The sequence below is a fragment of the Dryobates pubescens genome, chromosome 2, assembly GCF_014839835.1.
Source record: "Dryobates pubescens isolate bDryPub1 chromosome 2, bDryPub1.pri, whole genome shotgun sequence".
Classification (NCBI taxonomy): Eukaryota; Metazoa; Chordata; class Aves; order Piciformes; family Picidae; genus Dryobates; species Dryobates pubescens.
In genome coordinates this window covers 44,210,540-44,238,521 of record NC_071613.1, presented here as the reverse complement: position 1 = coordinate 44,238,521, position 27,982 = coordinate 44,210,540, and the positions used below count along the sequence as shown (strand labels likewise).

The following is a 27,982-nucleotide window of genomic DNA, read 5'->3' as shown; positions in this document are numbered from 1 at the left end:
TTTCTTGTTTAAAAAGCCACCTCTGCCTCCCCACCCCAAACAAACAAAAACCAACGAACCAAACGAAACACCAACCAACAAACCAAACCAAAAAAATCCAGTCGAGTATGCCTGTAAGCTGCTGTCATGAGGCTCAAACTGAAGTGACAACTTATCTCCTGGGTTTTCTAGCCTCAGTGGTCCTTGATTAACCACAGCATGTCTGAAGTAACCAGGAGGGGCACAGGCCAGCAGGATCTCAGGATTATTTGCTTTTTTCCTTTCATTGCTGTTAACTTTTTCTGGTTCTGTTTGTAAGGATTCTGGTAACTGGCTGTTGTCAGCAGGATTTATTTTCAGTTGCATAAGGACTGAGAAAACAGTATCTGTCTGACTCTTCCACAATGAATGGCTTTCAAGTCAAGCTATGGCTGCAGTTATTGTGCTGTAGCTGTGACACTATAAATAAAGTTATTAACAGCCATATGTAAATAGGTTTCTATTTTTGTTCCCTGTATTGTTTGCTAAATCTGGGGCAGTTATTCAGTAAGAATCATCTGCTATTTAGCACAGAACCTACCAGCATTTGACACTGAGTGGGCTGCTGCTTTCTCCCCCCCCTCCCCTTTTTTTTTTATCTTTCTTACACTGGCTTTCAGAATCCAGCTCCTTTGCAAGTTTGTTTGTTGTGGTACGTAAGAAATAGAGTTGCTGTACTTAGCATTTTCAGGTTTCCGGAGAGTGACTTTATACTTTGAAACAGAGAATCATCTCTTGATATCTGAACTACAGGAGCTAAACAAACATCAAATACCACAGCTGCTATTTGTCTTAGTGTACATCCTCCAAATTCCAGTTTGCTCAAAATCTTTACGGTTTGTGTTTTGTTTGCCTGCGTTGTTTCCTTCCGCTCCCCTCTCCACGGCTCTGGATCTGCCTGCCAGCCTTGGGGCCTGTTCACACTGGAAACTTGCACCACCTTACTTCATGCAGCTACAGTACAGCCCCCTGAGGGAAAGCATGGGTATGTCGTTTTAGAAGCACTTTACTGCAGTCATGCCTGCTCCTATCTGGAAGAGCAGATTACTCTAATCCAAGGTATCTGTTTAGAAACCTGAATGCTAGGGACAGGAGTAGTGTTGTTGTTAACATTTAGAGTATAGAAGACATTACACGTGAAGCCACACTTCTTCCTGTTTTGCAGTTGAATTTAGCTCTCACTTCCCTGAATCCCCTACAGGAAAAGTCCCAAACTTTTTGTGCTGTGACTCATTAGCCACATTTTATTGCCAGCTATGTTAGCCTTCAGATAGGCACGTGCCCTCCACAACACTAACTCCATTTCATGCAGCTTTGTGAACCACCACCACCATAATGTTGGGACTCCAGCAGCTGTGTCTTCAGTTTCACTCCTTGCTTGAAGCTGTATGGTGTGTGTACAACAGATTAATATACAGGAGTGTTTTGAAGCTGTGACACCCGCTGTTCTGAACTGAACTGATCCTGTCCTTTCAAATGTCAGTTTTAATCTTTGACTCAAAATTGTTGTCACTGCAGTGGCATAGTGAACAGAAATCAGGTAAGGCTCTGGCACAGCAACTTTCCTCATTTTTACAGTCTGAGACATAGTACCATAATATATTTGAAGCGGTCCCTAAGGTGTTTTTCTATGCTATAGAAAAGATCTGGTCAGACTCTATTGATTTTATTGTTATTAGTTGACAGGTAAACTAATAACTGTTTATGGGAACTTCATTTGGAGATGATATTTTGTGAATATTGAGAGCAGCAAGCAAATGCCTTAGTAAAGTATCTTTGTGCATTAACACAGAAATTAAATTTTCCAATGGAAAATGCAGGGGGAAAGCCATTTCTTTATATGTGGATGTATTATTCTAATAGTGGCAATTACAGTAATTCTCTGAAATCAAGTTAGAATTAGATGCCTGCTTCCTTATGAGAAGAAACCAGTGATTGCAAAAATCAGGGGAGATTCAGTGGGAAGTTAAAAAGACTTACATATGCAGTGGGCAGACCTGCCCACCACTCCCTCTACTCCAGGATCCAGTGCAGATGTTCTGTGGTCTCATGAGGTGAGAATAGAATAGAATACATAGAATAAACCAGGTTGGAAGAGACCTTCAAAATCATCGCGTCCAACCCATCAACCAATCCAACACCGCCCAAGCAACTAACCCATGGCACCAAGCACCCTGTCAAGTCTTCTCCTAAAAACCTCCAGTGATGGCGACTCCACCACCTCCCCAGGCAGCCCATTCCAATGGGCAATCACTCTTTCTGTATAGAACTTTTTTCTAACATCCAGCCTGAACCTCCCCTGGCGCAGCCTGAGACTGTGTCCTCTTGTTCTGGTACTGCTTGCCTGGGAGAAGAGACCAACATCCGTCTGTCTCCAGCGAGGATTCACATTCCTCCTTTGCCATGGTTTTCCCACATGAACTTGGACTCTTTTATGTATTTTCTTCATATATCATGCTGCTGTCTTTGCAGAATAGTCTGGTGTGGTTCTTCTAGCACCAGTGACATGTCAACAATTGCTTAATGCCAGCTTGAGGACTTTGTGTAGGCTTAAGAAGTTAGAGATGTAATGTTCTATTTTATTTTATAAAGAAAAAAACTGTGATGGAGCCAGCTAAGTATATGATCACAGAATCAAATGATGGGCTGTCAAAGGTTAGCCTCAAGGTGTCTTGGTAGCTAGTATCTTGACCAACATAATAAATTTTTTTTTAAGTGGTGTAAATGTTCTGATACTGAAGTACAGTCTGTCATCAAGTAGATTTAACACTGCTTGCTATCTTGCATATGCAAAGCATTTGGAGATATGAAAAGTTATTTGGTGGAATGTTAGGGGCTGAAGAGATGCACAGAATTTGATATTCCTTGTTCAAGGATGATTTTTGCATAGAAACACTCAGTTACTGAGCTCATTTAAACTACCTTTTAAGGAGTGGGTTTACTGGTGATACCAATTGTACAGAATGTCATTATATTTACATTGCTTTTGCATGGCAGCAGGAGTTTTCTGTGTCACCAGAGGAAACCAAGATGTCAGCTCAGGTGCCTCTGATCAATTGCAATGTGATAGCAGATCACATCTTAAAAAGGAAACAAACCCTTCAATGTTAACTCCTGGCCCTCGTCAAGTTGAAAGAACTTTATTCATGACTCAAGGTTATCTATTCATTACTGTTTCTTATCAGCTAAGGAGTATTAATGTAATGTACAGTAACCAGATAACAAGTTCAATTTCCTGCAGGATTTTTTCTTTTTATTTAATTCTGAAATTATGGCCAATCTCTCTTCTCACTGAAAACATCATACATTTTATTATTAACTTTATTATTATTTATTATTATTAACTTTATTATTACTGATACATAACAAGTTGATGCTTCTGTTAATGTTCTGTACCATTTTCTGTGACCAGTCACCTTAGCCTTTAGACTAACTAAGGATTATGCCTGCATTTTAAAGTTATTCTCCACTGATGTTGCATTGTTATTTCTAAGAGTGGCCATTACAAGTATGCACACTTAAGTTTCTCTGTTTGCTTTAGATCTATTTCCCTTTGCACTTTCATCCCATTTTAAAAACACAACTACTTGATTAATTTAAAAGTATAGAAATGAGGAGGCAATGAGTCAACTCATGTTGACTGTTCCAGAAAGGGCAGTAAGTGTCAGGTTCCTCTTCTTCAGCAGTCAGTTTCCCCAGAAAATGGACACTTGAGTATTATTGATTCTAGTAAGCTCCCAAACATGAACAGTCATTGTGTCTACAGAACCTGATGTCACTTGTCCTTTCTCAGAATCTCAGTGAAGTAGTCTGCAGATTTTGGCACCTACTCTGCTTGGGAAAATGATATAACAATAGGAAAAGCAGAGGTGTTCCTTAATGTTTTAAATTATGGCATTTATACACTCATGTCATGCTTTCGTTATGTGGTGACTCTCTAGAGGGAAGATCCTGACTTACCAAAATTGCTGAGTAAACAAATCACAAAAGGACAGGACGCTAGGGAAGCTAGTGGAGAGAGTTAGGAAACAGTAAGGTTCAGTTGAAATGAAAGCTGCATGCAGAATTACTGCAGCTTTTTGGGTAGGGAGTACAAAACTATCATTATCTGACTGGATATCCATGGCACAAGGGAAGAACAGGCTGGATGCAGTTTACACAGCAATGAAGAACTCATTCTTTCACCATTCACGACAAAGACCTGAGCAATATATGACTCAAAGCATCCTAAACTTGATTTGATCCATCTTACTCAATCTCTGTCCCGTGTGCCTGACCCAAGATACACATATGAAACTGCAAACTCTCTGTGCCAGAATTTATTACTCTGTTGCCTTCTCTCACAACAAGCATACAGCCTCTACACAATAGGTTGTCTTTTGGTTTAATCCTTACAGTTTTAATTGTTTCTTTTTCCTGTTGCACCACTTCTTTGGCTTCAGTTGCTTTTGCAAATTTCTCTCACAAAGGTGGGCAGGGAGGAATAGTGCCAGACTCCTACAGCTGTAGTGGTAATGGATAGACCCTCCTCATAGAATTAGCTCTGTCTTTCTTCTTGTTGTTTTTTGAAATGCCAGAAAATGGACTGCAAGAATGTTCACTGCAAAAAGTATGCTTAGTCTGAAAACCAAACAATAACATGGCTTTTACTTTTTGTTTTATATGCAGTTCTGGATTTAAGGTTGTCTTGTGGGATAAATTAATCTGAGATGTACTTTGATGTGGGCTGGATGTGGGCTCCAGTTTGGACATACCTGCTAGCTCTATTGCACTGGTCAGGCAGACCCGGGTGAGTGACTCCAGGCTTGCTTGGAGCAAAAGCACAGACACACCATTGGGGTCAACAGTATGCATGAATAGAATAGAATAACCCAGGTTGGAAGAGACCTTCAAGATCATCGTGTCCAACCCATCATCCAACACCACCTAATCAACTAAACCATGGCACCAAGCACCCCATCAGGTCTCCTTCTAAATACCTCCAATGATGGTGACTCCACCACCTCCCCAGGCAGCCCATTCCAATGGCCAATCACTCTCTATGAAGAATTTCTTCCTAACATCCGGTCTAAACTTCCCCTGGTTGCCTGGGAGAAGAGACCAGCCCCCACCTGTCTACAACCTCCCTTCAGGTAGTTGTAGACAGCAATAAGGTCTCTCCTGAGCCTCCTCTTCTCCATGGTTCCTTTGTGCCTTTCTACAAAGGGCCATGTATGTCCTTCAACGTTGCCTCTCTAAACTTCCTTGGAGTTGGAATGGATTTGGCATTTTCCCTACTTACATGGCTTTTTTCCCTGAACAGAATGATTGGAAAAGTTTCCACATTCCCATCAGTCCCTTCTTACATACATGAAAGAGCTCCAAAGTCCCTCCTTTTAATAACCAAAAATTTCATTTAGGCAGCTTGAATTTTTTTTTATGTTCAACAGTCAGCAACATCTCATTTGGTTTGTGATGATGGAGTAATAAAATTCCTTCCACTCATCTCAAAGACATCTGTAATCTGCTCTACGTATAGTTTTGGCTGGTAGCCACTGCATAGCTATCTTTATTTGTTTTGCCTTCCACAAATAGTTTTTCTTCCCAAAAGGCTATTTATTGCTCTTGTTTCCAGTGAAGAATCAATCTGGTTAAATATAGCCTGCTGAGATACAAAAATCTTTGAACTCAAGATGTTTAGAGGGAGAAGGTTGCAGATCTTTCATTAAAAAAAATAATTAGTATTGATGCTGCTTAGTTATAACCAAATTCCAATAACCAGAGGGTTGCTGCTTGTACTTGTGAACTACAATCCCAGGAGGGTCATGGAAAAGCTTTTCCCTGTGTGACCAGTACAGTCTTTGCGGTCTGGTTAGTGATTTCAGGATCTTCATTTCTTCTCATTTCCTGTGATGATGGACATCCCACAGGTGGTATGGAGGTGAGGAGCACTGGCCATGGTGGTGCCATTTTCCTCAGTAGCACTTTGGTGCTAGCAGGGTTGTGCTCTCTTCAGCAAGACATTCCCAGGACGACACTGCTAATGCAGAGATAGCTGCAACTGCTGATGCTGAGAGTTTGTGCTGGAGATGCGTATCTCCCAGCTGAGTCCCTCAGGCAGTTCTAACCTCCAGTAACACTTATTTGAGAGAAAATCAAGTGAAGACAGGACTCTGCAGTTTATATCTTTGCAATAAGCCGTACTGTTGTCATGCCCTGTGGATGGCAGTCTGTGTGCTGCCACCAGTGTTTCTGAGAGCCATCTGGTCTCCTGCTTCTTTGTCGGTTTTTACCCTGTTACCAGTTTCAGATGGTAAGATCTTGCAGAGTGAACTTCTCAAATATGAGATGTGGGTTTGGTTTACATTTTTGTCTACTTTGGAAGAGGGACAGGAGACTTTCTGCCTTTTGCTATTTTCTGGGATTTTGGTTTCTAGGGTTTTGGTTGTATTTCCTCATATTTTGTGTTATTCTCTTTAAAGTGTTGCTTTCCTTATCACAGAGCTGGTGTACATATATGCCTTCTCACCATCTTGAGCAAGTGGGAGCCAGCATGACTGATCTTAAGATGGAACACTGTTATGGTGCACAGCAGAGCCCTGCTTCCCAAGGGGAACCTGTGCCAGCTGATGTGCCACACAAGTGCTAGAGCTCATTCAAAACAATAGGTGTTTTCCAATGCTGCACAGAGCTCTGAAATGACCATATAAGTTTAGGAAAGGAAGTATATATTTTACTATTGGTTTTTGTTTTTCCATGACTGTATGAAAAGGAAATATTTTAACCTCTGGTCTGATGTCCTGCTGTGGATAAACAAGTGGGTAACTTGTTTTGCATTGCTAAGGCATAGGCCTTAGCCTGTTGCATAGACATCCCTAGAGATCAAGGCCGACATGCTGTTCAGACCTGAGTTAGTCTGGAAGTAGGCTGCAGCCTTTGCTGGACTAATCACTGGGCTATCACTCTGCACAATGATCTTTGCCCTTCTTAGGTGGGCTTTGCTGCCCTTGCTTGTATTTGTACTGCTTTACCTAGACATTCTGCCTGACCTCATCGTCCCATCCCCAAGTGGCTATAGCTAGAAAAGAAAGACTGGATGTATCTTGATGCTACAGCTATTCTAGGAATGGCTAAATGAACTTAATACTATGTTTTTGTGACTGGAGCTGGGATATAACTTATAGGTTTACAGTGCTAACAGGGAACTAGCCTTTAAACAGATATCCAAGTGCAAAAACAGACTCATTCACAAACTGCTTGAGAGATGTTCCCAACTTGGAGATACTCAGAAGACATCTGAAAATGGTCTTGGACACCAGCTGTAGGTGTCCCTGCTTGAGCAGTGCGTTCGGACAAGCTGGCCTCCAGCGGTCCCTTCCAACCTCGGCTATTCTTTCATTCTCTGAAAGCCTAGTTTGATGTTAGCAGCTCAACCCAGCCCTTCAACTGAGAGTTTTGTCATCCTCATCCCAATCCATCCTTTCTTCTTCATTGTTCAATGTATGGCTTAATGACATGCAACACTGAGAGCAGTGGCTGGTGTTGTCAAATAACAGTAGCACGCTGAGACATTGTCCCCCACCAATTAGCCTAGTGAATCATCAACAAGGGCAGATTGCCTACAGCGAATGGCTTTCTCTTGTTACACCTTTGCCAGTTGAGGCTTGTGTTTAGTGAACAATGATTATTTGATTACGGTACATTAACTTTTTCTTTTCTTGTAGGTAGCATTCGTTGTGGTAAAATACCATGGCTTTGATTCACATGCAATCAGATGCACTTTGCTGGTTTTATAAGTCATTAAAGCTCACCCATTCTGGGGTTTTGTTCTGTTTCCCATGCAGTGCCTGTGGTGTTCAGTTTCCAGTAACACATGGTGTTTATATTCATAACTGGCGTTACTGTTGTGATGGTGATAGGGTTTGTGTTCCTTGCCTCGCTTGATTTATGTTGTGGCTGGCGTGCATGGCACGCACATGTCTCGAAATAGAACACGACTGGCTTCTTGGTTTTACATTAGAAGCACTGATGATTTAATTTAACGTTTTGGATAATTCTGTTCTGCAGGGAAACCTGGCTGTGTCCTGTCCCTCCTTTGATCACAGTATCACAGTATCACAGTATAACCAAGGTTGGAAGAGACCCCAAGGATCATCAAGTCCAACCTGTCCCAACAGACCCCACAACTAGACCATGGCACCAAGTGCCACGTCCAATCTCCCCTTGAACACCTCCAGGGACGGTGACTCCACCACCTCCCTGGGCAGCACATTCCAATGACGAGCGACTCGCTCAGTGAAGAACTTTTTCCTCACCTCGAGTCTAAACCTCCCCTGGCACAGCTTGAGACTGTGTCCCCTTGTTCTGGTGCTGGTTGCCTGGGAGAAGAGACCAACCCCTTCCTGTCTACAACCACCTTTCAGGTAGTTGTAGAGGGCAATGAGGTCACCCCTGAGCCTTCTCTTCTCCAGGCTAAACAATCCCAGCTCCCTCAGCCTCTCCTCATAGGGCTTGTGCTCAAGGCCTCTCACCAGCCTTGTTGCCCTTCTCTGGACACGTTCAAGTGTCTCAATGTCCTTCTTGATCCCTCTAGTAGCTTCAAATATTTAAGACCGTGCTTCAGAATCATTCTCCCTAGGTGTGTGTGGTTTTCAAATGTCTTGTGTGGTTTTCCTGCTTCCTACCTTGTCCTTAACTCTTTCTACTCCATACCTTGGTCTTTGTTTTCTACAAAGGTCTTCCTGCAATCTTGCTAAGAACCTTCTCCTTTGCCATCTGAAGGATCCTGTAATGCTTCTTCCGCGGAACCTGTTAGCCGTACAGCAACAGCAAGGATCCTGTGAATTACAGGAGCTAGTTTTAAATGACCTACAGTAGTAGGAGCCAAGGTGCAGTGGGACAAAACTGAACAGAGTGTGAAAGCAGCCCAAGCTGGGCAGACTCAGTGTTGATCTCTGGAATTCTGCACTGAGGCTCCTGCAGATGCTTGAGCTGCCTGACTGTACCTTAACTATTCCATGAACGCATGACAGACCAAAAAATGAGAAAGCTGAGCTCAGTATTTTGGGAATTTTCTCCTCTTGGCTTGGCATCTTAGCTGCTTCTCTCCATTGCTCCTGGGCTACATCGAAAGAATTGTGGCCAGCAAGTCAAGGGAGGTGATGCTGCCCCTCTGCTCTGCTCTTGTGAGACCTTACCTGGGGCACCTGGCTCTGGAGCCCCCTGCACAAGAAGATCATGAATCTGTTGGAGAGGGTCCAGAGCAGGGCCACAAAGATGATCAGAAGGCTGGAGCACCTCTCCTGTGAGGATAGGCTGAGGGAATTAGGCCTGTTCAGCCTGGAGAAGAGAAGGCTCTGGCAAGACATTATAGCTGCTTTCCAGTACCCGAAGTGGGACTACAGGAAAGTTGGAGAGAAACTATTTATAAGGGGATGTTGTGATAGTACAAAAGGCAATGGTTTTAAACTGTGGAAAGGTAGATTTAGATTAGACGTTAGGAAGAAGTTCTTTACTGTGAGCATAATGAGACACTGGAATGGGTTGCCCAGAGAAGTTGTGGATGCCTCATCCCTGGAAGTAAGTTTTAAGAGCAGGCTGGATGAGGCTTTGAGCAAGTGGCCTACTGGGAAGTGTTCCTGCCTGTGGCAGGAAGATTGGAACTAGGTGATCTTTAAGGTCCCTTACAACTGAAGCCATTCTGTGATTCTAGCAAAAAAAAATTTCACTGAAAGAGTGGTCAGGCATTGGGATGGGCTGCCCAGGGAGGTGGTTGAGTCACCAAACCTGAATGTGTTTAAAGGTTGTTTGGATGTGGTACTTGGGGATATGGTTTATGGGTGAACCTTGTAGAATAGGGTTATTGGTTAGATATGGTGATCCTGAGAGTCTTTTCCTACTAGAACGTTTCTGTGATTCTGTGATTTCACCTCACTCTGCCTTTACACCTATTCAAAGTACTGCAGAAAGCACCTAGACATCCTGCTCATGGAGGTCTCACAGTCCGCCATGCTGGGGTGGTTTTGGTAAGTGCCAAGCCCAGGCAGAGGCTGGCAGCCTGTTGGCAGCAGCAACTGTGTGCCCAGCCTTCCCTGTAATGCCCATCAGATGTGGACTCTTGGAATCAGCAGTAGCCAGTAGCACAAGGATACTCCAGCCTGATACCTGCTTGCTCCTGCCCCCTAGGCAGAAAAAGAGAACAGGATCTGGAAGCTACTCAAGGTTATTTTTATCTTTCTTCCCTGTCAGTGTCATGAGCCACATAGGGCAACAGGCACAAAACTGAGCTTGCTTTGTGTACAGCTATGAAATCATGAGCCAGTCCTTTCTGGAAATAGGAGCTGAAATGGGAACTTAGGAAAGTATTCACCTCTACCCTGTAACACAGTTTGTGGTACTTTTCAAGCAGAATTAAACAGAAATAATTAATTATATATATATAAAAAAAGTTATGTAATGAATGATAACTCCCCTTTGCTTGTCTGTCTTTCCCAGAAATAAACCATTTTTTGGTTTTGTTTGAGGTCATACCCTCATTACTGCTGGACAAAACCCAATCAGATGGTAAATCTGAGGGCAGTGATGGAATGGAAAATATATCAAGAGCTCTAAAGCCATTACAACATTTTCATTACATGCTAAACTGTTTTTTCCACTAAGCAGTAGCCTTCCAGAATCAGGGACTAATTCTGATGAAGGAACTGGGACCCAGGGCTGATAATAGTTGCTGATCCCCAGGTTGCAGATTGTGTGGTCAATCCCTTCCAGACAGATTCAGCTGACAGTACTTCTAAACCACTGCTTTGCTTATGATGTTTTGTAGCTATAATAATTATTTCATTTGACCTTTTGCTGACCAGTCATTTACTCCATATTTTGGCACAAGGAAAGCCTATTACTGGCATTGTGCTCCCACCAGCAAGGAAATGCCTTGCCTTCTGAAGACTAACAAGTAGTTAGCTTGAGTTATGCCCTTCATCACAATTGTCCATCAGCATTGTCCTTTAATAAACTCATTGCTAAGGGTAGTCTGACATAAAAGAGTGAAGTGTGGAGTGAAGATCTAAGGGTAGTAGGGAAACTATATGCTTAGGCTTTAAGGCTTCTACTCTAAGGCTGTACTGGGAGGACTGGGAGATGCTCCTGCAACCTTACTGCATGCATGTTGTGCATGTAGGGAGATAGAGTGGGCTTCATTTGTAAAGAAAAGCTCTGACTAAACACAGGAAAAGGCTCATGTAATATTCCCTAATAGCTGTTGTATGATCAATCTGATTTTTTCCTCGTTGCTTCTGGGCTGTTGAGTATTTTACAGGGACAGGGCTAAATTTAAGGGTTACTGGGGCTAATAACAAAAAGAACAGAAGTAGCATGGCACAGCAGCATGTACACAGGTCCTCATTCCTCCCTTGTGGGTCATTAGCAGAGTTGGGAGCAATAAACCTGGTTGTTGTCTCTGCTGCTGGAGCTGCAGTGCTAGCAGAAGTGTGCAGAGGGAACAGACCAGGCAGGATGTGTAAAATGTGATTTAGTTACTTTCAGAACTCTCTACTGGGGCTAGGTTCCAGTTTTCTAGGACTGTTTTCTCTGACAGTCCTGTGCTGTTCTTTCTCCAGTGTAGTGCTACAGATCTGTCTTTTACCTGTCTTCAGTTCCCAGACCACTGCTCTGACCTTTGCCATCTCCCATTGTCCTTTTCATCCCTGCTCCCATGCGTCCCAGTGTCTTCTGCTAGCTCAGTGCCATAGCTATTGGTTGCACAGCAGGTTCACACAGTTGTCTCCAGCTTGTAATTGAATATGCTCAGGTGCTTCAAGTTATTTACATGTTGCTTACTTAGCTGATGTGGAAGACAGGCAAGGGGATGACCTTGCAGATAGATATCTTTATGTTTATCACAAAATGTGCAAAAATGGAGTCATGCAGCTGACTTAACATGTAACCAGTTCTGTGTAGGTTTTCATATGAAGAGGAAAAGGTATGTCCTGTGTGAAACTTTTCCCCTTACTGCCAAGCATCATGTCCATGTTCAAGAGTAAGAAGGGACTTGAAGCGTCAGAAAAGATAGTTGCAGTTCATTCCTTCTCTTTAGCTAAAACCAATTTAGCTAAATGGTGTCATGCATTCCTCTTTCCTCAAACAAAACACTCGTACCAAGAAGCATCTCATATAGTAAGTGTTGGCTTCCTAACAGGGCCATCAATGTTAACTTCCCAATATTGCTACTAACTTGTATGCAGAATGTCGTTCTGATTCCCATCATGCAAGCTTTCCATGTTTTATTCTCATAATAAACATTTTTGTAGTGCTTATAATTGTAGTTTTCTAGAATTCAGCCAGAGCTGCATGTGGAGCTGCAACTATGCTGTCCTTGGAAGTGCAAGACAAGAATAAAGGTGAAGGAGATAGCTGCTGAATTAGAACCATTTGCTAGTCACCCATAGAAGGTTACAAGTCTGAGAAAATGTTGTAATCAAGTAGTCTCAACTTGAAAAAGCATAAATCTGTGCATGGGATCGTTCCATAGGTCTCTGCTGATGACTTGATTTGCCTGGTTGAAAATACTGCCACAATTTAACTTATAGGAGCGTCTGATCCATTTATCTGGCATGATAGCAATGGGAAACAGAGGGAGCAACTGTCAGTCATTTACCCATGGTTATTAGGACACTATGCCAGCATCAAATTTCTGAATCAGGCATGAGTAGAAGACTCAGGGCATCCCTGCGTAGTATTTTCAGATACATCCATTGCTATGTGGACATCAGAACAGCAGTTGCTCTTCATTCCTCCCGTTACAACACGTCTGTTACAACACACACAAGCAAAGACTCTGAGCATCCCCATAAGTGAATAATTTGGAATTTGCCCCATGCTGGAAGAGGAACATGCTGCAAGATGCATTTTGTTACTGCCATGAGAACTGGAGACATTTGTATATTGCATATTAACACATACTTAAATTACTTGGTGAGCAATACAGGCATCTGATATTTCAGTTGATTTCAAGTGTATTTCCTTGGGAGGTTTGCTTTTATTTGTAACTATGTCAAACTTTACTTTATTCTTTCTGTATTTCCTCAAGTGTTTAAAAAATGCCAAAGTACATTTTGATTTTGGAAATCCCTGCTTTCTCATCTTGATTTTTTTGTGTACATTTTCATTTCAGTTCGACTAACAAGAAAATATTTAATGCAACATGTTTGGTTGATAATTTATTGGAGTTGAAATGCAGAAGGAAAATGGAGAAAGCATGCCAGGATTGAAATGTGCTGCAGGGTTTTTGCAAAAATTGCTTGTGAAAATATTGTTGTTGTCTTTGCTTTCTCTCTGAAGACATTGCAGGGGATTCCAACTGAAAGCAGCCTCAGCAATTTGCCTAAACAGTGCTGGAGTGTTATTTTAAATAGAAGAAATAATTCCAGAGTGCTTGTTATTTACACTTTTCATTGCTCTTCAAGTACAGCTTGCTGCAATAATCAACTTCAAAGAAGAAATCAGCCACTTGATAAATGTTCCAATGTACAAATATAGCTTATGAATTTTATGTTTATATAAATGTGCATTCATAAATTATTTTTTTTATCTTGGCTCCATATGCATTGTCTGGTGCTTGTTTTGCTGAATAGTTTTAAATTTAGCATAATGGCTGTGTTTGCAAATTAATATTTTCAGTGTTGTAATAAGGAAACAATATTTTTCCACTTAAATAAAAAATAATACAACACAACAAACTTTGTATTACAACATTAAAATTGATTCACTTAAAGAATCATTGTTAATGCTTGTGATTCAAAACCCTCTGCTTTCAAAGTAGTCCATGCTGCTTTCAGGGGGCTTTCCCAGGCCATCCTCAGCTCCTGTGAGCAATTCAGTGCCCCCGTTGCGATAGCAGAGGTTTGCCTCGGTTGGCAAGGGCTGGGTTTGTCGTTCAGGAGACAGTTGGGTGATGCTTGCTTGCAGCCTTACAGAGAGGAGCTCCTGGGCACTGGAAGTGTATATTTTTAGTGTTTCAGGGGCTAAGCCAGCTGGAACGTGTGGCAAGAATAAAAGAAATCAGTGAGGGAGAAGCATATACAGCTGGGAGATGAGAAGAGTAGAGTGAATTAGTGTAGATTTCTTCTCCAGAGAATCAAGGGCATTAAAGACTTGTGGCAAGTCTTTGCCAGGACAGCCAGGTGTGTTAGGGCCCAGCCAGCCAGCCCTGCTGCGCCCAAGCCTTTGCCCTGGCAGAATGCCATGCCATCACACCCGGTTTTGTGCATTTCTAACACTGCAGTGTGCTGCCAGCCACAGGGTTTGTGGAAGCTGACCACCAAAGCTTGAGTGAAAGCTGTGATAGGCGAGTTAAGGTTATTCATCTGCAAGGGTAGTGGGCAGAGGAGTGTGGTTTTTTGCAGCAGGGTTTAGACACAGGCAATGTTATTGAGCTGAGAGGTTGAGGGATGTGAACAAAATATGTAAGTGGTGATTTTATAGCTGGGTTAAGCTGGTCATTGAGTAAGAGTACCTTGTTAATGATAGCTGATAGCATTATCATGCCACCACCACCTCGCAGCACACTGTAAATTTTCTGGGCATAGGGCAAGGCTGGGGTGATGAAAAGTTTGTGGGGTTTTCTCACTGTTTCTAATCTCCAGAGGAAATGAGGCTGTGCCCCTCAAGGATTTGAGTGTGACAAGCTGTATTATAAGGTGGCATTAGGGATACTCATTTCCTTGCTGCAGTAGGGCTGGGACACTCCTACATGCCTCACTATCCCTAGACTTCTACCCCAGAAGACATGCAATTATCAGCAATAAATTTTGTGACACTTTTTTTTTTTCTCTTTTCTTTAGCATCCTCTTTGCAGACATTGAGGGTTTCACAAGTTTGGCCTCGCAGTGCACTGCTCAGGAGCTGGTCATGACACTGAATGAGCTCTTTGCCAGATTTGATAAGCTAGCCGCTGTAAGTTTTCTATTAGAATTTTTTTCTTCCTGTTGCAAGGATGACATACTGTGCTGGTTCACTGGATTTCTGTAAATATTCATTGCCCTAAAAGGCAAACTATTGCAAGCATGAATATAAGCAGACTACTTCTCTCTCCTTTACTGTTTTTCTTTCATTAATTTTTTTTTTTTCAGGAGAACCACTGTTTACGTATCAAGATCCTGGGTGATTGCTATTACTGTGTGTCTGGGTTGCCAGAAGCAAGAGCTGACCATGCTCACTGCTGTGTGGAAATGGGGATGGATATGATAGAGGCCATCTCGTAAGTACCATATTCCCCCTGGAGAATTTCAGAACAAAAAGCAAGCAGATTCTCTTTCCCATTTGGTCTTCTCTACATTAGTGGCAAGGTAGCCAAACCAGGGAACTGATGCCAACAAAAAGACAAAACAGCTGGAACAAGAAAACAAAATGCAGTAAAGGTTTGACAGCAGAAAGACAAAACTCTTGAGTCCCTTACAGCCATGTGGATATCAGAGCTCAGTCTCCTGGTGAGAAAGGCAGAGGTTAGTTACTGTAATTACTGAAGTCTCATTCCCAAAGGAGGATTCGTTCCACCGACCTACAGAAATGTAAAATCAGAGGATTCATAATAACTTTATTAAACTTTAGTTACTCTTCACTTGTCTGTCTTTCAGACAGCTTTTAACTCACCTTACAATTCCTCTGCTAAGGTCTATCATGTCTAGTTTAACTAATCCTTTTCTGTGTGTCCCTGTGCCAAAAAGGTCATATTCGAGACTTTCTTAGTTGAATTAATTATTGAAGAAAATGATAAAGTTGGCCTAGCAGAGACTGGGACATATCCATGGTGCTTTTTCCTTTAATTCCATTTAATCCCTATGTTTTCTTGTTTGTTTTTTTTCTTTTAAAATCTGCTTTGCCTGCTCATACAGTCAGACTAGTAATTATGCTTTTGTCCAGATAATTTTTGTCTTGAAAGAGTAATAAATATAAGACCCATATCTAGTTATATGACTTGGAGGATTGTGGACAATATCAAATATTGTTTGTATTGGACATGAGGTTTCATAGGCCACTTCTTTCAGAAATCTGTGAGGGAACATCTATTTGGTCATCTTGAGTGTATGCTAGCTTAGACACAAAGTTCTGTCAGTCTTGGATGGCAGCTGAGCTGACCTTAATACACCATCCCTGCTGCACAGCAACTCTGCTTATTTTCCCTTTTCTTCTAGCTTTTTACTTTGCAAAAGCATCTTCTAATGTATCAGTGATAGCTACAGAAAAGTAGATCTCCATGCAGTTCTCATCTCATTTTGTTCAGGAAATCGATGGAGTTTCCACTTCATCTTGATGAAAACTAGAGTTAACTACTTGCTGAGCTTGATACATACATCCTTAACCTCTGAATTTCTGCAAGGACATAAAAATACACTCAAAAGTTTTCAGCCTTGTTTTCATTACACATATAAATATTTTGAAAAGCAATGTTTTCACTCAGAAGACCCCATTCAAAGAGCAGTACCCAGCAGCATTCCTTTGCTTAAGTGTAAATTATCAGGACTACTTTTCTTTTTCTGGTTTTAAAATCTGTTGCTGTTGACCTTTTGGGGTTTGTATGCAAAATACCAAATAAAAGGAGTTTCAAGTAAATAATTTTCAGGTCAATTAAGTGTCAGGTGACAAAGTGTCATGTCAAACATGAAATGCACTGACTCTTAAATGACACCAGCCCAGAAAGTCTCACTTTCTGCAGTACCTGACCTGATGAAATGCAGAGAGCTTGACATGTTGCAGTGTAATTCCCCACAAGGCTGAGTAACACTAGGATGTCTAGACTTCATTAATTGCAACCTACCTTACCATGAAGTAAACATGAGCTGAAGTGCACTCAGTGTTTGTTTACAAATTGCTCTTCAGCAGCCTTTACAACTTATTTCCCACTTGATGTGTGATGCATGCATTTAACAGTCTTATCTCTTAATAAGTCTGGGAGGTGACTGTTCTCACTACCTGTGCTTCCCCCCCTACCTTCTTCCCTAAGGATCAAGATAAGAGGTTTCACAATTAAGGTAACCAGTACCTAATGAACATTTGATTTCAGGCTTCACCAATACTAGGCCTTGCCTGTAGGCTGATTTCATCTATGCAGAGTAACAGTAGGGAGTGTTCCACCAGATCAGAAAGATAGAATTATATTCACTCTATTACTTGTATAAAGGAACTGAAAAAAAGTGAAAGGTAATAAAGTATTTTGTTTGCCTATAAAGGATAACCAAGCTCATTTGTTTGTTGCAAAGTCTGGAGAAAGTCATCCTCTCATCAACAACTCTACTGGGAAAAGTTCCCTGGTCTTGTGTCAGTAATGTGGCTTGGCAGAGAGTGCAGTAGGGTTTGTGGCACTCGTGTAGCATGTTCTTCCTCCTTCCCCTCTGCTGTACCCACACTGCAGCTGCTGTTATCCTTGCAAGGGTTATAGCTGCAGCTGCATTTTCATTACTCCAGTTCCTGTTGCTTTCCCAAGTGTTGTGGTTGGAGCTCTTTCAGTCCGCAAGCCTGTGACACATTACCCATATGCAGCTTCCCTTCTCTGACAGAGAATCTCTGCTGCTTGCTAATAAAAGTAATGAATGTCACTTCAGCAAGTAGGTAGTGAAATGTAAGACAGGGATTGCAATGAAAAAGGAACTGTAAAAGGGTAGGTGTTGTTTCAACAAGAATGAGTCTTGAACAGTCTTTTAAAGGGCACTGAGGAGTGAACTAGCTTCCAGAAATGATCTATCTTTAATTGTTCATTTTCATTAGTAGCTAAAGCATTAATATTAGATCTGTATTGTTGTGAGGAAGTTGTGAGGACTTACTTGTCCAGAAAACCAAAGAGTTTGAAATCTCTTAGATATGAACTAAAATGTCGTACTGCAAGAGACTGACAACTCAAAGGAAGGGTCCATGTTATGTAATGTAGGTGAATTTTCCTGTGAAACATGGACATTCTGGGAATTACGTGATCAGCAATAACGAGAAGCAGAGTTGCTCTGATGGCCTCATAAGACTTTCCTCTATTCACATTCCTAAATATATTTTCCATGTGATCAGCTCTTGAAGTTAACTTTTGCCCTAAAAGGGCAAAACCCACAAAGTATTCCAGCAGTCATTTTGAGAGTAAGCAGAACATCCAAAACCTCACTAAAATCAGAGCTTGAGCATTTGTAGCTGCCTGTTTAGAGTGAGACTGCAGTAAATGTGGTTCTCTGGTTTTGCTGCTCTGACTGCAGCTTTAAGCCCCATTCAAGCTTTCCAGCTGCAGTGGGGTATTTCACATACATATCATATTTAATCTGTGGAAGAGTTGGTGCTTGATGCCATACAGACAAATGAAGATCTCTGAAATCACTTCCTTTTTCTCTTTGCAACATACTATTACTCTTAATGAGGTTTAGTGCTGGCAGGTTATGTCCAGCTTTGGTATGGAAATCAGAGCCCAGCAGTTTATTCCTTTTACTGCCTTCAAATATTTATTTTTACTGTATGAATTCTCAACTTGACCATGAGTTCAGAGAACATGGATTTACTCCAAGGGCTCCTTTTTCTGATTAGCACTCTGCTTCGCCAGCCAGGTCATCCCAGAGCAGTAGAGCTAGTCTGGTTTTGTTTTGTTGTCCTGCTGATGTGAATGAGCAGCACTTTGTGTTATGTGTGAGTAATTTACGGGCCAGTGTGGGTTTTGGTGTTCTGGTTGCAAGTCTGTGCCACCAACTACAGCCCTGCAGTTCTTAGTGATGTCCTTTTCACCCCCATATCTCTTTGCAGACTAGTTCGGGAGGTGACAGGAGTAAACGTTAACATGAGGGTTGGCATCCACAGCGGGAGAGTTCACTGCGGGGTCTTGGGCCTTAGGAAGTGGCAGTTTGATGTGTGGTCCAACGACGTAACGTTAGCCAACCACATGGAAGCCGGGGGCAAAGCTGGGTAAGTTGCTTCATCAAAACTGTCTTGTGAATCCATGTGTTGTTTTTGTGTCTGACATGTCACAGTGAGGTGGGTAAATGGGGCCTGGAAGTTCAGAGAGTCTGTATGTCAGCTGTAAAACAAACTATGGCTGTAGTATTTTAAGCATGTACAAATGTTAGCAAGGTTATTCTGCTCCATGTCTACGTGTCTTTGATTACAGAAAATCTACAGAATCCTAAGATGGGAATATTCTTCTGTGGTAAAAACTGAATTCCTTCCCTATGAAACACAGCTGATAGATACTAAAGAAATGAACAGGCCTGTGCTTACAGCTACAGAGAGAGGTGACCACATGTTAAAAGTGTTGCTGAGAGCATCCCAACTATTGATGGATATTGTGTGAAACATTGCTTCAGACCAGCCTTTTGTTTTGAAACATTCCTGTGAGAGAACAAAATCAGTGCTTTTTTCACTACCGTGTGGACCAACTGAAGACAGAGGTGCTGCCAAGTTTGCTCCATGAGCTCATTTTCCTATGTGCCTTTCCATCTTTTCTCAGCACTGGAAGAAAGCATAAGACTATGATTCTTGATAGGATACTGCCACAAGGCACTCATATACCATAGTGATTTATGGGATACAACACAAAAGATACATGCTGCAGCACATGGTACATGTGTTCACTGGGTAGACTTGGTGTTGTGAAGGGCCTGGTGTTTTCCAAAAGAGTATCTGCTGTGTGTTAGACCAAAGTGCTTTATAGCGAAGGAGATTCTTGTAAATAGATGTGTAAGATACTTAACATGAACACCTCTCTCTTTAAGAAGATACTTCCTGGCCAGCTTCCTTTAAAACAGATAACACTTCCATACCACATCTGTGAGAGTAGTGGCATGGCCGAGTAAACTGGCTTTTCTAGATTGTTCAATCCACTACATGGATCAAACTGGACAGGAACAGGCTTTTTAAGTGATAAATTTTCAGAGCCTACACAACTGGCTTGTCTTTTGTCTCATTCAAGGCGCATCCACATAACAAAAGCAACCCTGAACTATCTCAATGGAGACTATGAGGTGGAGCTGGGCTTTGGAGGGGAACGCAACGCTTATCTGAAAGAGCACAGTATTGAGACCTTCTTGATCGTACGGTGCAGCCAGAAACGGGTAAGAACACCAGAAAAACAGATGTATATACTTTTAAGTACTGGATGGTCTCAAACACTCCACTATTAATAGATTTATTTATTTTTCCAATGAAATTTGATACTTATACTAGGTCTTAAAGCAATAGGTTAAAACTGCAAAGAACTTAGATGGATTACAGACAGAGTTGGTTTTTTCCACCTGCTCACCACATTGCCATGAACACAAAGATCAGAGCATACCTTGTCATTACTTTTCAGTCTCTCTTTCTGAAGAAATAATGTAATGATCGATGATAGCTGTGACAGTGGGATAAGATCATGACTACTGCTATGACGTGGGTCAAGCTGCACAAAATAAGGCTACTAGGCCATTACTACCTTGAGCTTGAGTCAATTCAAACTCAGATGGGCTTCAGCCAATATATCTTCTCTTTGTGACACTGCAAATAGCAGAAAATTCATTGGTATTATCTCTATTTTGTATTCTTTTAAGTAATGATAGACTGTAATACTAGAAAATTACCTTTTTAAGATCATCTAGTTGAGCCTATAATATTTCTCTAGGCAATTTCTGCACTATAGACACTGCTTTGCTATTCATGGTACAGGCAAGCATGGAAAGATTGGCCTGAATTGAAAACCATTTCAAATATTTCTGAATCTAAGACCAATTAAACCTCCCCAGAGCTCTAAATATGGCCATCACGAGATTAGATTCATTAGTGACATGTTCCAAAAGCATGGTTGATTTGTGTAACTGTAACACATAAACGGAAATGCTTTGCTACCATTGTCTCATTTCTGAGTGAATGAAAGCCTTAAGTCTCCTTAATGGATACTGTGTAAAAAATCTTCAAGAAAATCCCTTATCTGCTGAAGAGAGAACCTGTTGTTTTGCTTTCTGTCTGCTTGTAAAATAAATCTCATTAACAATTGTCAGTCTTCAAAAGAGGATTAGAGCTTGCAGTGCAAGATTATTGTTTCCTGAGTATCACTACCTGTCAGTGGCCCAGCTGATGTTTATACCTAAAACACATCTCCTTTGCTGGGTAGGTTTGAGAACATAAACAAAAATACCCTTGTGGTCAGCTGAGCCCTGTCTCCTGGAGCGGAGAAGTTACATATTGCCTTCTTAGCTCATGTATTCATCAAGTTGTCTGCATGTTCTTGTGGAGAACTGAAGGTTTCTCTGGAGAGAAGACAACTTGAGGTCAGGAGTCTGCTTCTTGCCAGTGTAGACAAAAAACCTCAGCAACAGTGACACAAAGCACTTGGGAATTGACTTCACTTTTTAATACAAGGCTGTCTTTTGACTAGGACACAGGACACATCTCAGGATAGATGTGGATTCCATTCCAGACTTATATTTTGAGGAACTTGCGTCTTTGGGCCTTGATTTTCCATGGCAATATAAGATGGACGTCTTCCCCCTCATCATTCTTTGACTGCTTTATATGTATTTATTGCAGCTCTGTTACACAGTGTGGCCCTTATCCGAAGTCTCCAGGCACTGCTGTTGTAACGTGCCAGAGTAGCTAAGAACTGGGACATGCACATGACCTATGTAATTATTGTGCTAAATTGAATCTGCTACCCAAGGTCATGGATATTAGTGTTTAGAGTTTAAGGGGCCCATACTGGTGGCACTTTCCTGCTCCTGTAGCCATTTCCTATCCGTTTGTGGATAAAGTTCTTTCCTTCTTTAAGAACTCATTTTCACATAATATGAAGAATCACAAGTGAGAAAAGCTTTCTCCGGTAGTCAGCTCAGTCAGTCTTGAATATGTTGCCTAGTGCTGGGCAAAGTTCTAGTACTTCACTTTTTCCTTCCGTTTCTGCCTGATTTTATTGACTTCTTGGGATGTATTTAGCCAGGTTTTGATATTCAGTCTGTTCCAATAATGGCTGTAAAATGTTCACTTAACTTAGTAATGGGTTCTTGTGAGCCGTGTCTGGGTTCCTGCTATCCATACACACAAGGCACAGGATTTACACTGACCTGAGAGCAATGCCCAGTTGACCCAGGTAACTGCTTGCCTGAGCTGCTCCTCAGTTCACAGGTAGACTTCAATTATCTGAATACCTGGTCCATCAGTCCCATGGCTATCACAACCAAACAATTCCAGGTGTTAAGATTAATGTATGAAATGTGCCATACCCAGTCTACTTACTGTTGCCATGAGGAGCTATAACTTTGAATTTCCTGGCTTTTTTCATTTATTTAACTGTTTTTTGGTTGGTTGGTTGGTTTTTTTATCATGTTAATGCCATTTCTTTGGCACAGAGTAAAAGGGAAGAACATTTATTGGTCATTTTTGTTCCAGGAAGTCAAACTAGCTCCTTCTTTTTAAAAAAGGGTTTTTTCCATCTTAAGGATACTGTTGACAGGAATGTTTTTAGTTAAATTTTAGAGAGAAAACATCTAGATTCCCATCACTCAGTCTTGAAACGACATCATTGGAGCTGAAAACATAGTCCTTGTTTGCTGTCTGGTGCACAGAAGATTTGCTTCTTCCCAGTCCACTTTTGTCTTCCTCTTCGCCCTCTCCTATGATTTTGCTGCCCTTGTGGGTGGGCAGTTGGCTGTGGAGAAGGCAGTGTTCAGACACCCCAGAGCAGTGCAGAGATGTCTTTAATATTGCAGTGTTGTGTTGCCATAGATAAAATGTTTTGTAGATCCAAAGTCCCACATCTGTTTTCTTTGTGTTTGGTTTCAATTCCTCCAGCTAAGTTCTTGATAATTAAAATATAAGCCAGTCTTAGCTGTATGAGGTACAAAGAATGACATGCTTTTTGTTGTATAAAGTAATTCTTGTCATAAAATTAGCAGGCTTCATCACAAAGATCTGTTGACTCTTTTGCTGTGGTTTGTTTGCTTCTTTTATGCTAACTGTGGGATGCTCTGAAACCTGGTTGCTCTGGTTGTCTGATGTCTGCTGGCAGACACCAGCTGTATTACCTCTCTCCCTCTCCTCTTTTTTTCTGTTTAGACAAACTGTTCTAATGTCTTCTCACAATGAGGAAGAGACAAGCACAAGCTCTCACAGCTAACTCTATTTTCATGATAATCGAGTGAACCCTTTGCCTTTTGCACAGCTGCATTGTTTTGGTATCTGATATTTGTTCTGTGATGAATTGATGTGATTCCTGATAATGAAAGGAAGTTTATGATTATAATTTTGTACACTTGAATGTCTCATGTCCCATTTCTACTTTATCATCCTTCTAATGGTGTGTGCTAATCCTCCTCCTTTGTCCCATTTATGGAATACTACTTCTACTTCCCTCATTGTCAAAGAATGTTGTTGCTACACTTGCTGCCAGATGTGATAAGAAAATAATTAAATCAACTCTTCCCCCTAACTAATCATTGAGTAACTCTACTAATAATCCAGCCCAATGCTTTGATATCCATTCCACTGGAAACCAGCTCTTTGCCCTATCTTTCTTAGCCACTGATCTGCAGCACAGCATTCTCTCAAATGCTCTATGGGGAGAACATGGCCAATGAGAGCTACTGTGTTTTTCCTTTGTATATGAACTTGGATGTTCTCAAGGCTGTTAATCCAAGCCCAGCATTTGCTGCCCTGCAAGTTCTGTGTCGTGATCCCTGACTAAATAGTATCTGTCACCAGAATTGAAATTGCAGTTTTCAGTGTTACACGGATCTGGGATGGAGGTCCTTCTGACCTGAGCACATCATGCCTCAAGTTTTCTTCCAGTTTAGTCATGTTTTCTGTTTGTAGGTCCACACTTATGATCCCTCTTCCCTTTTGCCTCTGCTGTGGCAGTGGCAATTACTGAAGAGAAATAATCTGTTCCTTCAGTTCTAAAGTAATGCAGATTTTTAAGTTTATGTTATCTTCACATGATGTAGGGTGGCTTGCATAAATGTGACTTCTGTCCTTATTCAGCATTTTTCTCAGTCATTTGGATATGTTTCTAGGGGACCTTAGCAGGAAAGAGATACAGGAATTTTCAAAGAAGTTCTTTGCCTTTCTTCTGATGCTGACTTTTCATCTTCATTCTTTATTTCAAAGTCTGTTTGCAGGTAAACAGTGAATTATCAGCTACGGTTACTATTACCCAGATCTTTACTGATTCACAAACATCTCTCTGAGGCATTGTAGCAAACTGCCCAGCATTACTCAGTGTAATGCCTTTATCCTTCTGTAGGGTGGGTTTGGTTTATTCTTGTTAGACTTTTTTTTTTATTATGTTTACCCTTCAGATTGTAGCATTTCTAACACACAGCTCTGTAGCTCCTTAAGTTTTATATCTGTCCTGCATTTTATTCAAAACATCTGTCCCCATCATTACTGCTATCCTATCACATTCCTGCTATTCTTACAGTACTCAGTTTAATAATTATTGTAGTATCCAGTAGTCCCAGTTCTGCTGCTCAGGTTTCTGTAGTTGGTACAGGAGCATGTCATTTGGTAGCCTTTGACAGCTTTCTGCTCTTTGAGATCCAGTGCTGCACAGCTACTCCTCTCATCACTTCCTGTCATTGACAAAAGTTTTACTCTGAGGAGGGTGGAAAAGTGGGAAATGGGCCTTTAGATTTTTAAACAGAATGTTAACAGCACGTTAGGTTCACAGCTACTTTTATTGCCCTCAGCATTGTCAGAAGTCTGGAGAAATGCTTTGCTTTGAACACAAATGGAAACAAAATGTGACTGTCAACAGATGAGCAATACTGCTGACTAAACACACTGTGCTGAATGCACAAAGTCAGCAAACTGAAAAAAAATATTTACATTTTTCCTAATGTCTTTCAGTTGCAGAGAGCATGGGTGTTTCTTTCAACAAGAGCAGGTACACAACAGCTTCAGAAAGGATTGCTGATGGTGGCCTTGAAACGGCTCAGCAAAACTTTGGCCCTAACTTCTAGAAAAACAGTTCTCATTCTTTTCTAAATAGCATCCTGGAACTTCATCCAGCTGAAGAAACAAAATGGTCCTTAAATGTTGTGCATGTGACTCTCCTAAAACACAATCCATCTAAAGTGATGATTCCTTAATTTAACAAATTTAATTACAGCTCAGCAGGGTTCCACTCTCATAGATTTATGAAAGCAACGGTTTGGAGCACGTAGAACTGCAAGAAACACCATTCACATGTCTGTGGGACTTTGGGACAATTTAAAGAGTAATATGTAGCTGCATCTGAAATGGCTGATGCATGCTCATAATTCACTGCTTTGTTGTCCTGTTAGTGATCAATATGTTGGAAAATCTTGTCGCACACTAAGGTAACAGGCGTTCTTGATGTGACTGATAAGGATAACAAAAATCCCAGCTATTTCTATAGTTTTGCTGTAGCATTACTGTAGTTTGGAGTGTGGGAACTGGTGGTGGGAACACGATAAAACCCTTGGGAATAAGATTTACAGTCTCTTTGCAAGTCCAGATTTTGAAAGTTCCCAGAACAGCTTTCTGGAGTTTAGCCACTTCAAATCTGAAAAACTCGTTGCTGTCAGAAACTGTCACACCTGCTGCTGATGTTGGTACTACCTGTAATGAGTTGGACAGAAAGATAACATCTCTTCCTTTTCTTTATTCTTCTTTCCAGTCTTGTTATACATTAGCCCTGTGTTTTTGTTGTCCTCACGCTGCCACTTAGCCAGGAAGAAAACAGAGGAGCTGTGATCCTTCTAAATCTTCATTTTTAGAGTCTGTTAGCATCATCCACTGAACAAGTGATTTTACAGAAAACAAATTTGCTCAACTTTTGAAGAGATAAGGTTTAAAAAGAAAAAAAAAAGTTAAAAGGTTTTGAATCAGTATTGATATTAACAACAAAGCCCTATTGTTCCAGATAATGTAGTACTGCAGCATGTAATGTGGGAAACTAAAATCCACTATGCTTGTATGTTTGATTTTTATTCTGATTTGAGATACTGCTGAAGTATAGCTCACAACCTAGTGGAGACCTTCTACAGGAGGTGGAGGAAATTTTGTCAGAGTTCATGTCACCATGGAAAATTTATGGTGCCTGACCTCATAGTTAGAAACTATCTTAGAAGTGTATAGTTACTTATTTGTACCACCATTACCTCAACACAGACGTGTCAATAAACACATATGAGGTCTTTTATTCCCTTCAAACTATTCAAGTGATGTGTCAGAGTTACCAGCGCTAGAGGCAGGTAGAAGGATCACTCACTGGGCTGAGAGAGATTAGTACATCTGCCTAGATTTTTGGCATTAAGGCTTTTCTGAGATTGTAACTAAATTTGCTAATTCATGGGGAGAAACCTGTTCTACATATCTTTTACGTATCTTGTTTTAATGTGAAGGCATTTGTAGCTTTGCTTTTATAGGTCCCCAGACTAACTTCAGTGTCTGTTTTTCTTGATTGCTTTTGGTTGAAAGCCTTTTCACTAAGTTGTAGTAAAATGGATTGACAGTGGCACTTCTGTTACTGAAAACAATATATATTTGCTGGAAGATTGTGAAACCTTACTTCATAGCAGTTTTCTGGCCTCACATCATAGAAGAATGGAACATAACTATGAAAAAAGATTTCATAACTGAAAAAAAACCCACATAAGGATTACAAATGATGGCAGAGACCATAAAGAGCAGTGACTTTTAAAAACAAAGCCTCAAAACAACTCCTATCTGGACATCAGTGTTGCATCACATTCGTGTATTTTTAGAAACCTTTAAAACACAGTTCTCCTGGAGGTTATCCAGTGGCTCTGTCATGATTGCTCATGTGAAATTCAGATGGTGCCAAGTGGCAGAGTCTTCAACACTCACAGATGAAACAGTGATGGCTTCAATGCTGCAAAGAGGTGATGTGGGAGGCACTTTCTGTCCTGGGGATGTGCAATGTGGGAGCAAATATCCCCAGCAAAATCCCAGGGAGCTGACAGCTCTTTTAGGTTTACTCACAATGACGTTTCTTGAGGTCCTACACTTGTCATCCTGGATGGATGGGAAAAGATCTTTACTAGTAGCCCAGGGCAGCAGTGACCATACTGACATAGGGTCCCCATTGCAAGTGGCACCACGTCCCCAGCTAGTGGCCATGAAGCCTGTAGTACTGCATTGCTGGGAACGTTTGGTGCCTGTGTGGTGAACTGGGGTCTCATGGGAAATGTTGTCGTCGTAGCTGTCTCTTCTTTGCTAGACAAGAGATGAAGATTTCCGATGCTCATCAATCAGGCAGCTTTTCCCAGCACTGAATTTTAGCAAGCTTTTTAAAATGTCTTTTTTAAATAATAATTTAAGGCAGTGTAACACTTGACATTTAACTCTCTGGTTACCATGGAAATGACACCAAGTATTTTGCAAACTCCTGGCAGGTACAAGTCACTGTGAATAGCGGAGAATCAAAGTAAATAGGGCGGGGGGGAGAAGAAAGATGTGGACCTACCTGTATTGTCATACAACCCTTGAACCAAAGCACTAGAGTGATGCTTTCTTTCTAAATTACTAATGTCTAGATGCCTTCTGAATTCCAAAATAAACATTATATCTAATTTCTTTCAGTAATCTCATGGAAACAGCAATTCTCTTGAAAAACCTTAATCTCTCAAGTGATAAGCAGGCAAGTTGTATCTATCCCTACTGTCCAAACTTGCAAGTTCTCCAATTTGTCTCTTTCAGGCAAGGATGTAATAATTGCCACCCTCCTGCCTTCTGAGTCAGTGCAGGTAGATTTCAGTCCTCATTCAGCAAGTCTGCAGTGCAGTATTCACTGAAGAAGGTTAAAGGGTTTGATCTTGTGCAATAAAGTCCTGTCTTTCCAAAGAGCACATCCTACATGGAAACCTGTCTGTTTAGATAAAGAATATATTAAAAATAAGAAATTAACCAGCCTGGGTTTTAGCCTAGTTACATGCTGCACTTCTGTGCTCTTGTAACTGGCATTGAGCTTGAATGAAACCTTTCCAACAGATCCTGTGCAAAATTTGCAGTAAGCTCC

General features: G+C 41.2%; 1 protein-coding gene across 1 annotated transcript in view; it reads left to right on the top strand.

Moving 5' to 3' along the window:
- ADCY5 (adenylate cyclase 5) overlaps positions 1-27,982 on the top strand; it is a 211,115-nt gene that overhangs the window by 141,076 nt on the left and 42,057 nt on the right. Inside the window, exons 4-7 of the mRNA XM_054176375.1 lie at positions 14,835-14,946; positions 15,123-15,250; positions 18,760-18,918; positions 19,922-20,063. Coding sequence (XP_054032350.1) covers positions 14,835-14,946; positions 15,123-15,250; positions 18,760-18,918; positions 19,922-20,063 — 541 coding nt within the window. The remainder of the gene's footprint in view (positions 1-14,834; positions 14,947-15,122; positions 15,251-18,759; positions 18,919-19,921; positions 20,064-27,982) is intronic.